General features: G+C 43.3%; 1 protein-coding gene across 1 annotated transcript; it reads left to right on the top strand.

The window, feature by feature from the left end:
• Window positions 1-5,686: 5,686 nt before the first annotated feature.
• LOC108800808 (zinc finger protein 646-like) lies at window positions 5,687-12,695 on the top strand. The gene has a single exon (XM_018572818.1). The coding sequence runs from the start codon at window positions 5,687-5,689 to the stop codon at window positions 12,647-12,649; it is 6,963 nt and encodes a 2,320-aa protein (XP_018428320.1). The 3' UTR covers window positions 12,650-12,695.
• The last annotated feature ends 681 nt before the right edge of the window (window positions 12,696-13,376 follow it).

Raw genomic sequence — 13,376 nt, 5'->3', positions numbered from 1 at the left:
AGTTTTGCTGAACTCTCAACCTAAATTCCCCCACCTGAGATGCATGTTTACATCTTCCAATGACCATGGCCATGTTGAAGACCTTGGTCAAATCTTTTAGTTTTAGCCGTCCCTACGCAGTCAGATGACCCTGTAGACTTCTATCTAGCTCACCTTTGTGTGTTTCAGCTCCTCCTGTTACAGTCTCTGTAATATAAAAGTAATAAAATACAGATTGGATGACAGGAACCCCTCAACATGAGTACAGACTCAGAAACTCAGCTCAGGAATGACAGGAGCCCCTCATGGGCACAGTAGGTGTACAGACCCAAGAACCAAGCACGGGGATGATGGGAACCCCTCATAATGGACACAGGTGTACAGAACCATGAACTCATCACAGGGATAGTGAGAACCCCTCATAATGGGCACAGTAGGTGTACAGAACCAGGAACTTGGGGTAGGGATGTTGGGAGCCCCTCATAATGGGCACAGCAGGTGTACAGACTGGGGAACCCAGCTCAGGGATGGTGGGAGCCCCTCATAATGGGCACAGCAGGTGTACAGTCCCGGGAACTCAGCGCTGGGATGGTATGAACCCCTCATAATGGGTGCAGCAGGTGGGAAGACCCAGGAACTCAGTGATGGTGGGAACCCCTCATGGCACAGCAGGTGTACAGAACCAGGAACTTAGCGCTAGGATGGTGTGAACCCCTTATAATGGGCACAGCAGATGGGAAGTGCCTGGAACTCAGCGCTGGGATGGTGGGAACCCTTCATAATGGGTGCAGCAGATGGGAAGACCCAAGAATTTGAAATGGAAGTGAAGTGTAATCTCTGCAATGGGACAAAGATAACTAAACAAAAACCATAAAGGCTTTTTAAACCTTACCCACTCCATCAAAATTTAAATTTTTTTTTTTGGACATTTGAGGCATATTAAACATTAAATCTGACCTACACCAAACATTCAATGCAGGTAAATCTTCCTGGCGCTTGTCTTTCAATGACTGTGATTAGTTTTGCCACATTCACTACTTTTTAAGCATGCCTCTTTAATGTTGCACCATCTATCAAAATTGAAATCTCAATACCAGTTCTGGGTGGGATGACCCATTAAATACGATTACCATTGAGCCTATTATATGCTTTTCTACTTAAAAGTGACTTTTGTCCTTTGCTGCCTATTGGATGCCTCCGTGAGTTATAAATTCCTGCTGCAAGCCAAGTCTTGAAGATGCTTACCTTTGGTACAGCGTAGCTTCTGTAAATCAGGAATGTATCAGCTGCATTCTGCTATTATTTACATTAGGCGTGCCGGTCTCGGTTAGGTGATATGTTTTCACTGGCATAGGAGACGTAAACAATGGGGCGGGCACATTCATCGACAGCTGCTTCTCTTTCATGGCCACTTAGCATTCTGATTCTGTATTCCCTATGATCACAGAAACATATATCGATGAAGAATGGTTTATGATTTTACATAGGCATTGTAAGCGGTTTTTACACCGTGCTGATATATTGATGGAGGGCTGGAAAATTAATTTGGAAGTCAAGAACCAGAGTCATTCCAATTTTAGGTGCCAAAAAAAAGCGGATCTTTCCGTTTCCTCTTCTGGAGCAGCTGTTCTCAACCTTTGAACCCTGGTGGAACCCTTGAAATTATGTTCAGGTCTCAAAGAACCCCATCAATTTTGCCACTTTATAGATCGCTGGTTTCGGCCTCATATGGATTATACAGTACAGTTTTGGTCACCAATCCACAGAAGGTATGTCCTTGAGCTGGAGAGAGTCCAGAGAAGGGCAACAAAACTTAATAAGGGGCTGGAGGAACAAAGCTATGAGACGAGGTTGCTAAAATTAGACTTGTTCACGCTGGAAGTGAGGAGATTGAGGGGCATGATTTTAATGTACAAAATGTTTGGTGGTGATGGCAACATCCGCAATAAACTGTTTACGCTGGGTTCACACCTTAGCGTATTGGAAACGCACGGTTTTACCGCGATTTGCGGTAAAAGAAACGTGCGTCAAATGCGAGTTTCCGAGGGGGTATCCGGCTGATAACAGTGGGATACAGGCGTTAATACGCCCCAAAGAGGCTCATGTACTTCTTTGGGCGTATGGCGTTTTATCACGCAATCGAACGGGCGGTAAAACGCGCAGGTGAGAACCGTGCCCATAGGCAAACATGGGTTTTCACCTGTTGCGCGTTTTACCGAGCGTAGGAAGGCGCGATAAAACGCTCAGGTGTGAACGGGGCCTTACAGTAAACATAACAAAGACTAGGGGGCACCACCTAAAACTGGTGGAGAAAAGATTTAACCTCAAAGGGCGTAGGGGCTTCTTCTCAGAGTGGTTACATTTTGGAACTCTCTGCCACAAGCAGTGGTAGCAGCAGAAAGTAATTGAATCATTCAAAAATTAATTAGATGCCTTCCTCAGAGACCGTAACATACAGGGGTACAAGTATTCTTAAAACCTAAGACCACACAGCGACTCATATACACACATGGACGCACTACACACACACACTAACACATAAAGGTTGGACTTGATGGACCTGTGTCTTTATTCAGCCTCGAATATTATGAAAAAATGATATTCGCAGCTATCCGTACATTGGCATGTTCAGTACATTTCAGAGATACCACTAAAAGAAAAAAATGGAATTTACTTCTATAATGTGAAACTTGTGCTTGCTGCGTGGGGGAAAAAAAAATGTAACTAACAATAATAACCAGCAAAGAAACGGTCACAGAAAATCTTGATGCCCCCCTTTTGTTGACCGTCAGTGGATACATAATCCCTTATGGTGGTGGTCAATGAAGATGTGCTTCTTTAGGTTGGCACTCAGTGGAGACTAGGGCTGCAACAACTAATCGACATAATCGATTATAATCGATTATTGAAAAAGTTGTCAACTTTTTCAATAATCGATTAATCGGCTTCCGATCAGTTGGCCCTGTTCACGGCCCCACACACGCTGCGCGCCGCACCTCCTCCCCAACTCACGCTCACCGCTGCCAGACCCGCCCGCATCAACGCTCTACACGCCACACCTCCTTCCCGCCTCACACTCACCACCCGCCCACATCCACGATCGGCACAGGGACGCGGGGAGATGTAGTAAGGAGGAGGAGGTGTGGGGGGATGACAGCCGCCGACAGACAGGCCCGATCTCAGAAGCAAGTTGCTGGAAGACTGCTCAGGTAAGCCTGCACTTTCCCACACATGGTGCTCTATAATGTATTGCTGGGATTTGTATTCCTCTATAGCTGATGGTACATTGTGCTGTATATTATACATAGGAATACAAATCCCAGCAATACATTATACACTGTATGTATAATGTATTGCTGTGATTTGTTGTACTCCTCTATAGCTGGTGATATTCTGCATTGCGCTGTATAAAGGACTACAAATCCCAGCAATAATACATTATACAGCGCCATGCGGAATTCCACCAGCTATAGAGGAGCACTACAAATCCCAGCAATAATACATTATACAGTGGTGCAATGCCGAATATCACTAGCTATAGATGACTACAAAACCCAGCAACAGTACATTATACAGCGCAATGCAGAATACCGCCAGCTATAATGTACTATTGCTGTCATTTGTTGTGCTCCTATAGCTGGTGATATTCTGCATTGCGCTGTAAAATGTACTATTGCTGGGATTTGTAGTTTTCTATAGCCGTTGCCATTCTGCATTGATTGCTGTATAATTATAAACTTTCCATTTCACTATATTGCACACCACACTTTTTTTTTACTTCCACCGCTCCAAAGCTTGCTCCTGTGATGGACTGCAATCTCAATACAAACTAGTAGTCCATTACTGGAGCCATTTTTTTAAATGTATTTTATTGTTTATCCGATTAACCGATTAATCGAACTTAATAATCGGCTAACTAATCGATTTTGAAAATAATCGTTAGCTGCAGCTCTAGTGGAGACCTATCCCCTTCTGTTGGCACTCAGTGGAGACTTGTCGCCTTTTGTTGGCACTCAGTGGAGTCATGCTCTGTTATGTTTGGGGTTAGTGAAGATGTGCTTTTTAAGGTTGTCGGTTAGTGGAGGCGTATCCCTTTATGTTGGGAGTCAGTGGAGGTGTGCTCCCTTGTGTTGTTTGTCAGTGGAGATGCGCCCTCTTTTCAATAACATTAAAAACATGCCCTTTTATATTGGTGGTTAGTGAAGATGTGCGCCCTTACATTGGTGATGAGTGGGGTTCAGCCCCTTTTATGTTGGTGTTAAGTGGTGATTTGACTGTTTTATGTTGACTGTCAGTTGAGATGTTCCCCCTTACGTTGACAGCCAATGGAGACTTGCTCCCTTATGTTAGTTGGCAGTCACCAGAGACAATGCCCCCTGCATTAGTCAGTAGGAAGATGTCCTAAACGTTGGTTGTCCACGGGAAGAATACTGCTTCCACAGACTGCTATAAAGATCACTGGTTTTGGTGGTTACTCTCATGAAAAATGAGGAGACCACCGGTCTCACGCTGCTTGCTCTGCCTGCTAATGTTGGTTCCGGCACTATTCGGGTACTGTCAGGTGGGAGGTCAATCCACAACAGCTCACCTTTTCATGGCCCAATGTAGTGATCTCTTGCAGATCCCTGAAGTTCTGAGCAACCCTGGTTAAAAAGGCTGTTCTAGAATGCATTCCCCGTGAATTTCTCTTGGCTCCTACATAGGGACTGTCGCTTTTCCGAGTTCTTCTGAGTCTCTTAGATGACCTATCGAATTTATAAATAACCATCTAATAGAGGGACAGTCATTTTCACCTCAAAGCACACATTTGGTAATTCAATTACAGCAGTGGTAACCAAAGTTCAAGCTGTTGTGTAACTAGAAATCCCAATAGGCATTGCAGGACTCTTGACACCCAAAAGCATGACCTCCAGAGGCAGCAGCATGATGGAATATCGTGTATGCCATAGCTGGGCTGAAGTTTACCTACCCCGAAATTATAGGAAACCTGCAGTAGCTACAAAGTAAAAAAAAAGTTGGCATAAGGCATTGACCCTGACTTAGTTTTTCATCTTCCTGGACACCTCACGAGCCCTCAAATTTTAAAAATATCCACTTTCAGGTCTGAAGGCACTCTGCCTAGTACTTGCTTTTTTAATAGGATTGCTTCACTATGAATATACAAAAGAGGAAACTGCATTAAAATGATTTTCAAAGTATTTTTTGTAAATTGAAAACACAATTGGCAGGTTAGGTTTTTAGTTACCTTCATATGTAACCAAATGTCTGCCTATAGCTATGCATTGCTCATTTCATTTTATGTAAACACCAGCAAAATTATTTATTTCAGATGTGGCCTGTATAATTTAGTTTTGGGGGCAATCTTTTGCATGTACACAAATGACTGTATACATAGGTTTTCATAGTGTTTAGGTTTTTTTGTCATTCGGTTAAAACAAATCTTCGTACTTGTATTGTCACTCTACGTAAACAAAAGACTTGCATTTTATTGACCCGTTTTAATTGTGACTTTAAAATATGTTTACAGGTTTGATGAGAAGAAACTACGACTATAATGGACCTGGCTGTGGAAGTAAACACCAGATGTATGCTGACTGTAAGATGCCGCACAAGCTGGAAGTCAAGTCGGTTCAACCCCATGTCCTAGTTTCGTGGTGATGGATAGAGAATTCTTGTTTTGAAAAGCCCATACCGTTCTAGATTAAGCATGGAGGAAGAAAGTTTCGGGGCCGACCAAGCCGACGTGGATTTGTTCTCTAACTCAACGGAGCTGAAAAGCACAGAGGAAAGTTATAGAGAAGAGAGACCGTATAAGTGCAATCAGTGTGACAAGAGTTATCGACATGCTGGCAGCTTGGTAAACCATAAGAAAACTCATCAGGTTGGCCTTTACAGTTGTCTCATCTGCCAGAAGGAGTTTTCCAACCCCATGGGCTTGAAAAGTCACTTGCGCACACACTCTGAGGACAAGCGTTTCAAGTGCGAGCAGTGTGGAGAGGCATTTCGTATGTCACAGCAGCTTTACAACCACCGAAGGTCTTCGCATGGTTTTTTCTCAGTCTCTAGTGCTGAAAGCTTAGGAAGAAACCACAAAGTTGATGTGCAAACTCCTATCTCAGTGGATAGTAGCAACTTAATTAGTAACTTGGAAAACTATATTGCTGAATCCATGGTGCCAGGAGACTTTACTCAAGTTGTTTCAAAGTATTACCAAGATGGAAATTCACCGGCGGAGGAACATGCAAAAGATGACACTGTAATTCAACAGGGGTCTACAGAAGAACCTAGGGAAGAACTGACACCCAATGACAACACAGAGGAATATCGTTATAAATGTAATCAGTGTGAGAAAGCATATAAACATGCAGGCAGTCTTGCAAACCACAGGCAAAGCCATATGGTGGGTTTGTACCAGTGTGCGATCTGCTTTAAGGAGTTCTCCAACCTCATGGCCATGAAAAACCATTGCCGCCTTCATTCAGACTCCAGACAGAGATGCAAATCCCCTCGATATACTGCAAAACTTGGTGGCCCTCTGTTTGGACCTACAGATACACTACAAAGCGATATATTGCATGCTAATGATACTATGGACAAACATGAGGGTCTGCCTACTGTAGTTCAGGTTTCCGAAAGCAGTAATTATGAGGAAGACAAAGAAAAGTTACCTTCACCAATTCAGAAGCTCCAAGATGATTTTCATCCCGATTCACTCTGTTCAGAACAGATGCCACAGCATTCAAGCAAGGACAGTATGGTACGAGAGGAAGAAAATACAGAGGATCCTGATTCAACCTTCGCATCAGAGGAAGCTGGTCAGCAGTCTGAGCAGCAGCAATGTGATGAAACACTTGAAGAAGAGGGCAAGCCTGGAGATTCAGAAACTAGACCGTTTAGGTGCCAAGAGTGTGGAAAGACTTACAGACATGCTGGAAGTCTCATAAATCACAAAAAAACTCACCAAACAGGAGTGTATGCTTGTCCCGTGTGTTCTAAGCAGATGTTCAATGTTGCTGCCTTAAATAACCATTTTCGAGCGCACTTTAAGTCTAGACCAGGGAGGAAGGTGGAGGATAACTACTTTCATCCAGCTAGCTTCTCTGATCTCTTCCAAAATCCAGAAGACCCTTTCCAGTGTAGAATCTGTGGTGAATGTTTACCTAATGAGAGTGATTTTTTGCAACATCAAGTAATCCATCAAGAGGAAGCAATAAAAGAATCCTACAGCGATACACAAAACATAGAGGAGGCTCTTGAATCGGGCACTTACTGGCCTGAAAATCCTCAAGTATCCCAAAATAACAGTGACACCTCTGGCGCTAGCATGCCAAACTCTGTGAAGCATGAGATGGGGGAACTTGCTCAACAACAAACACTGCATCAGTGGACACATGAGGAGACATTAACTACCCCACTTGAAGGAACACCACAAAGCAATGCTGGTAAAATCCAAGATGCATCCAGTGACTTTGAACAGCATACATTAGAAGAGACAGTCTTTAAAGAGGAGTCTTCTCAATTAGAGGGGCATGATAAATCACCAGCAGATAGGCCCTATAAGTGTGAACCTTGTGGAAGGACATACCGGCACAAAAGCAGCTTAATAAACCATAAGCTCACACATAAGACGGGAATATTTCAATGTTCTCTCTGCCCAAAGCAATACTCCAATCTGATGGCCCTTAGAAACCACCTTCGCTTCCATAGTCGGTCATATGCAGGTCGTAGGGGAATCTTATCTAGAAGGGGCCGTCAGTATTTTCGTGGTAGGCCCAAATTCTTGCAAAATAAGACTGTCCACTCTGTGAAGTCAAATGAGAATATGTTCCCCCAAACAGATGCTAATGATACAGCTGGTAATGGATCTTTGACACAAATCTCTTGCTCCTGTGGAGAATCCTTTGACTGTACAGAGAGTTTTCAGTGTCACAGCCAGATTTGTGGAAACTCAACACAGGTCCCTTGCTCTATACAGCCACCCATAGACCTTAACAAAGAGGAAACTCTGACTGATCCTCATAATGCTTGTAAAACCACAGAGAAACTGGGATCTCAAGTTAAGATTCTTGAAGCCTCAGAATATCAAGGTAGGCGGATATATGAATGTGACCTTTGCAACAAGTCATACCGGCATTCAGGGAGCCTAATCAACCACAAAAGAACCCACCAAACCGGCGACTATATGTGCCCTTATTGTTCCAGGCATGTTCACAACATGGCTGCCTTAAAAAATCACATAAGAATCCACCACAAAGTTAAAAATCGCCAAATTGGGGAAATGCACGACAGTTCTAGATTTCTCTATCCTGATCTCGGTTACCCCCATCCAGGTGCTAAGAACTTATATGGCTGCGTTAGTTGCGAAGAGATCTTTCATAGTGAAGATGATCTTGTTGCCCACCAAATGGTGCACATGGCTCTAGAGGGAGATCCATGGGATCCGAAGGTACAAGAAGCCAATAGAGCAGAGAATGACAAAAATCGTTTTTTAGAAAATGTTAGTGACTCTGAATGGGAACAATCTATTAACTCGGACATCCATGGGGCTGAGAATCATGGAAACGGAGAGCTCATCTCGGAAGACTATAGTAATCATATTGATTACACATGCATAGAATGTGGGGAAGTTTACAGCAGTATTGAAGACTTAAACAGCCATAAACTTACCCATCAAATTGGCATTTATCAGTGTTCATTTTGCCCTAAAGAGTATCCAAGTCTTCAAGCACTGAAGGATCATTTTCAGTCTCACACAAAACCTCATGCTCTCAGGAATGCTGGAAAAGACCATTCCAATGGGACTGAGTCAAATGACATTGTGCAAGACCAGCTAAATTTTGCAATTTGTTACGACTGCGGCCATTGCGGTTTGGTTTTCTCCAATGAAGTCGACTTTCACCAGCACCAGGTTGCACACGAAAAGCAAGTGAAGGAAGAGTCACTTCCTGTACTTGATGCCGAGGGAAAGGAGACAGAATTTTCATTCCCTATGGATTCAACAGAGAGGGAGTTGTTAAGAAGAATAAAGAGTGAACTAGAGGAGGCTGACCACACTGAGGTTCCAGATGGAAGTTCCCAGCTTTCCCATATATGTGGTTACTGTGGCCAAACTTATGATGACCTAGAGAGCTTACAGGCCCATAGCTTGAGTCATGATACTGAAGAAAAGCTTTTGCCAAATGAAAGCATTAACAGTGATGCAGATATTCAAGATAACGATCCCCAACAGACTGCAATGGTGGAGGAGGAGAATTCTGGTGAATCAGCTAAGAACGATGAAAGCCAAGAGAACCGACCTTATACGTGTAATCAGTGTGGGAAAAGCTATAGACATGGCGGAAGTTTAGTAAACCATAAAAAGACTCATTTAGTTGGCAATTTCCAATGTGTAGCATGTTCTAAACAGTATCCTAACATGGCCGCTTACATTAACCACTTGAGGCACCATCCAGAATGTAAAAAGCAGGTAGCAGTGAACAGTCAACACGAATCTAATGCTTCAGATCTTCATGGCTTTCCATCCACAACTAGAGAAGGTGGGCATTTGAATATTTCCCCTTGTGCTGTCTTACCCAATCCTATATCCAATGTTCTACCATGTGACTTTAAACCATGCATAGACACTTTATCTATAGATGATTCCTGCTTTGATCATTCCAGTACTCAAGTTAACTTCCAAACTCCAGCAAACCATTCTAAACTCTCCTGGAAGCGTTGTTCAAGAGGAGGTGAAAAGAGAAATGACCCAGTGACGAGCACACCTCTTGAAGGTGGGAACACATCTGTCACATGTGGGTCTGATGTAGATGACAAACCATTGCAAACTCGTAAAACTTTCTTTGGGGTTAAAGCATTATCACTACGTATTGCTGGTAATTGTAGAAGAAGCAGTGAATTAGAAATAGTACGACATACAGAAGACACCATAAAATATGAAATTCCATCTCTGGCAAGTTCAAGTTATAACCAGAATGAAGTTGAGGGTGCTGAAGATAAACCTTTGTCAAATGAAAGTAGTAATAGCGATGCGGATAATCAAGATACCGATCTCCAACAAACTCCAGTGGTGAAGGAAGAGGAACACTCTGACAAAACTATGAACGAGGAAAGCCAAGAGAACCGACCTTATGCTTGTAATCAGTGTGGAAAGAGCTATAGATATGGAGGAAGTTTAGTAAACCATAAAAAGACTCATGTAGTTGGCAATTTCCAATGTGTAGCATGTTCTAAACAGTACCCCAACATGTCAGCTTACATTAACCACTTGAGGCACCATCCAGCGTGTAAGCAGCAGATAGCAGCGAACAGTCAACATGAACCTAATGCTTCAGACCTTCACGACTGTCCATCAACTACTGGAGAAGGAGGGCATTTGAACTTTTCCCCTAGTGCTCCCTTGCCCGATCAGTTTGCGTCTGATGTTTTACCAAGTGATTTTAAATCGTGCATAGACACTTTATCCATAGATAATTCCTGCTTGGATAATTCCAGTACTCAATTGAACTTCCATACTCCAACAAAACATGCTAAACTCTCCAGGAAGCAATGTGCAAGACGAGATGAAAAGAGAAATGACACAGCAACAAGCCCATGTCTCAAAAGTGAGAGCACGTCTGTCAAATGTGGTTCTGATGTAGATGACAAATCATTACAAACTGGTAAATTATCTGGCAAAACTTTCTTTGGGGTTAAAGCTTTGTCATTGCGTCTTGCTGGTAATTGTAAAAGAAGTCATGAGACGGAGCTAGTAAGACATTCAGAAGAGACCGTAAAAGCGGAAGAAGATGAACTTCCATCTCTAGCTAGTTCAAGTCATAACCAGAATGAGGTTGGGGGTAGCTTTCACCATCGTCCCTTCCGTTGTGAAGTGTGTGGCAGGAGTTATAGACACGCAGGGAGCCTAATAAACCATAAACAGACACATAAAACTGGGGTTTTTCGCTGTTCCATTTGTCAGAAGCGCTTCTTCAACCTCATGGCCATGAAGAATCACAACCGCATCCACTTCGAGTTGAAGAGACACAAGTGCCTGGATTGCGGCAAAGCTTTTCGGCTACGTAAGCAATTGGACACTCACCAAAGATTACACTGGCAAAGGGCTGCAGTAAGGAAGTCCGGTAGACGCAACCGTCTGAGCACGAGATGTAGAAAATTTGCTCAAACTCAGCGGCTTAAGGCCACACCTCTTTGTGAAGACATTGCTTTAGATCAAGCTGATTGTTCTGGTAAGAAGAGCTCCAATTCTTTTGTGAAACGGAAACTAGATCCTGATTCCCGTCCTTACCAGTGTGAGGAATGTGGGAGGTCATATAGGCATGCAGGAAGTTTGTTCAACCACAAGAAAAGCCACAAGATGGGTCAGTACTGTTGTCCCGTTTGTCACAAAAATTACTCTAATCTCATGGCCTTGAAGAACCATGAACGCAATCACTATGAAGCAAAAAGGCATCATTGCTCGCAGTGCGGAAAGACCTTTAAGTGGAAGAGGCAGCTAACCAGGCACCAGTTTGTTCATGCACAAGAAGAGTCCCAGACTGGCTCCCAACCACCCCCAGGAGAACAAAAAGCAAGTACAGTAAATGACCGTCAAGCTGAAAGGTCCGCTGGATTTAGTAAGAGGTCCAGAAAATCCAGTAACCCCATTTCCGCAAACTCAAAGAAGAAGCGTGGTTATTTTGGTAACCAAGCACCATCCACAAAAGAACCCGTTTGCAAAGCTTGTGGGGTTTTGTTTTCCAGCAACGATGAGCTAAGAATTCACGCTTGTAGTGAAAGCCAAATTAAAATACCAAACCCTATCAACGAACTAGGAAAGCCCACCTTGTCAAAGAAGGTTGCAGAACGCCCATATGGTTGTGACCTATGTGGCCGCAGCTATCGGCATGCCGGGAGCCTTCTCAACCACAAGAACACTCACAAAAAAGGGCTTTATAAGTGTTCGTTATGCAACAAGCAATTTTCCAACCCTATGGCCATAAAAAACCATCTCCGCACTCACACAGCCAAGAAAGATTTTGAGTGCATGGAGTGTGGAAAGGCGTTTCGGTCTTCCCGAGAGCTGGTCTGCCACATCAGAGTTCACGCAGGTGTAGGGCCCTTCCATTGCCCAATTTGCAATCGTGAATTTAGTAGCAAACTGACGCTTAGGCACCATCAAAGGACACACAAAAAATCTAGTTCTTTCCAGTCTTCCTCTCCAAGAGTGCAATCTGATGAAACAAACGTTTGTGAAAACAACACATCAGAGCCTCGCACGGCGGAGCCAGCTCAGGTTTCCCCACCCAGCCAAGAACGCAAATACAAGTGCAACCAGTGTGATCGGTCCTACCGCCATGCCAGCAGTCTATTTAACCACAAAAAAACTCACAGGACTGGTGTCTACAAGTGCCCTGACTGCCTCAAGGAATTCTTTAACCTGATGGCCTACAACAACCACCTCCGTATTCACAAATACCCTTGCAAAGACTGTGGAAAAGCTTTTCGTATTGCTAGTCACCTTACAGCTCACCGCAAGATCCATGAGCAAGAAGGAAATTTCACTTGTTCACTGTGTGACCAGTGGTTCTTATCTCAGTCCAGTTTTGAACATCACCAATTGACACATAATGGCCCAGCCGATGATGTTCTAGAGCCTCAGCCGGTGTCCAACTTGATGGTCGAAGTGACATGAGTGCAGCAGCGGTGGACCATGCCCCTTGTGTGTATCCGTAAATTATCCTCTTCCTTGTTTCCCTAAAACTGACCTTTCCGACGATTCCCATTCCTCTCTGCCGTGTGCCATTAACACTTCTACGGATTGCCCTCACGTTAATCACTGAATATCAGACCACACTGCAAAGTCACCTTCAAAACGGAACAGTGGTACAGTTTGTTCCCAATTACATGCCTTTTTTTTTTTTTTTTCTTTTGAAACAAAAAAAAGGACACTGAGGCGTGAACCCTCATTTAACTCATGCACTTCTATGGAAAAAAAAGAAAAAATATGGTGCTTTAATGAAACTTTTGACACCAGGGTGTCTAGTTACTGCAACGTGATGTTGTAAATCACACTTGCTTTGTAGGTTAGGTTATTTGTACACCTTTCTTTGCACCCCCTGGATTAAAAAACAAAAAAAAATGTGACTGGGACTCAAGTCTGAGTAGCTGGGGGTGGTGGGTGCATCATAGGGCAACACATTTGCTTCAAAACGGGTTTACAAATTGCCCTTTTACATGCCTGTTTTTTTTGTTTTTGTTTTTTGAACTCATTCCTTGTCAGCCAATTGCCTACAGCACTGTGCAGCATTCTGGTTTAATAATTTATATTGTACAGGGTTCCGGGAACCTGCAAATCAACAGTGTGGGCAGATAAACTTATTTGGAAAATCTTCTGTCTTGACTAATTTTTGTTATTACTA

Source organism: Nanorana parkeri, unplaced genomic scaffold (assembly GCF_000935625.1).
Source record: "Nanorana parkeri isolate BGI_ZX_2015 unplaced genomic scaffold, ASM93562v1 scaffold2141, whole genome shotgun sequence".
In the NCBI taxonomy this organism is placed as follows: domain Eukaryota; kingdom Metazoa; phylum Chordata; class Amphibia; order Anura; family Dicroglossidae; genus Nanorana; species Nanorana parkeri.
Note: the sequence above shows the minus strand (reverse complement) of the source record. Positions and strands in the feature narration are given on the sequence as shown.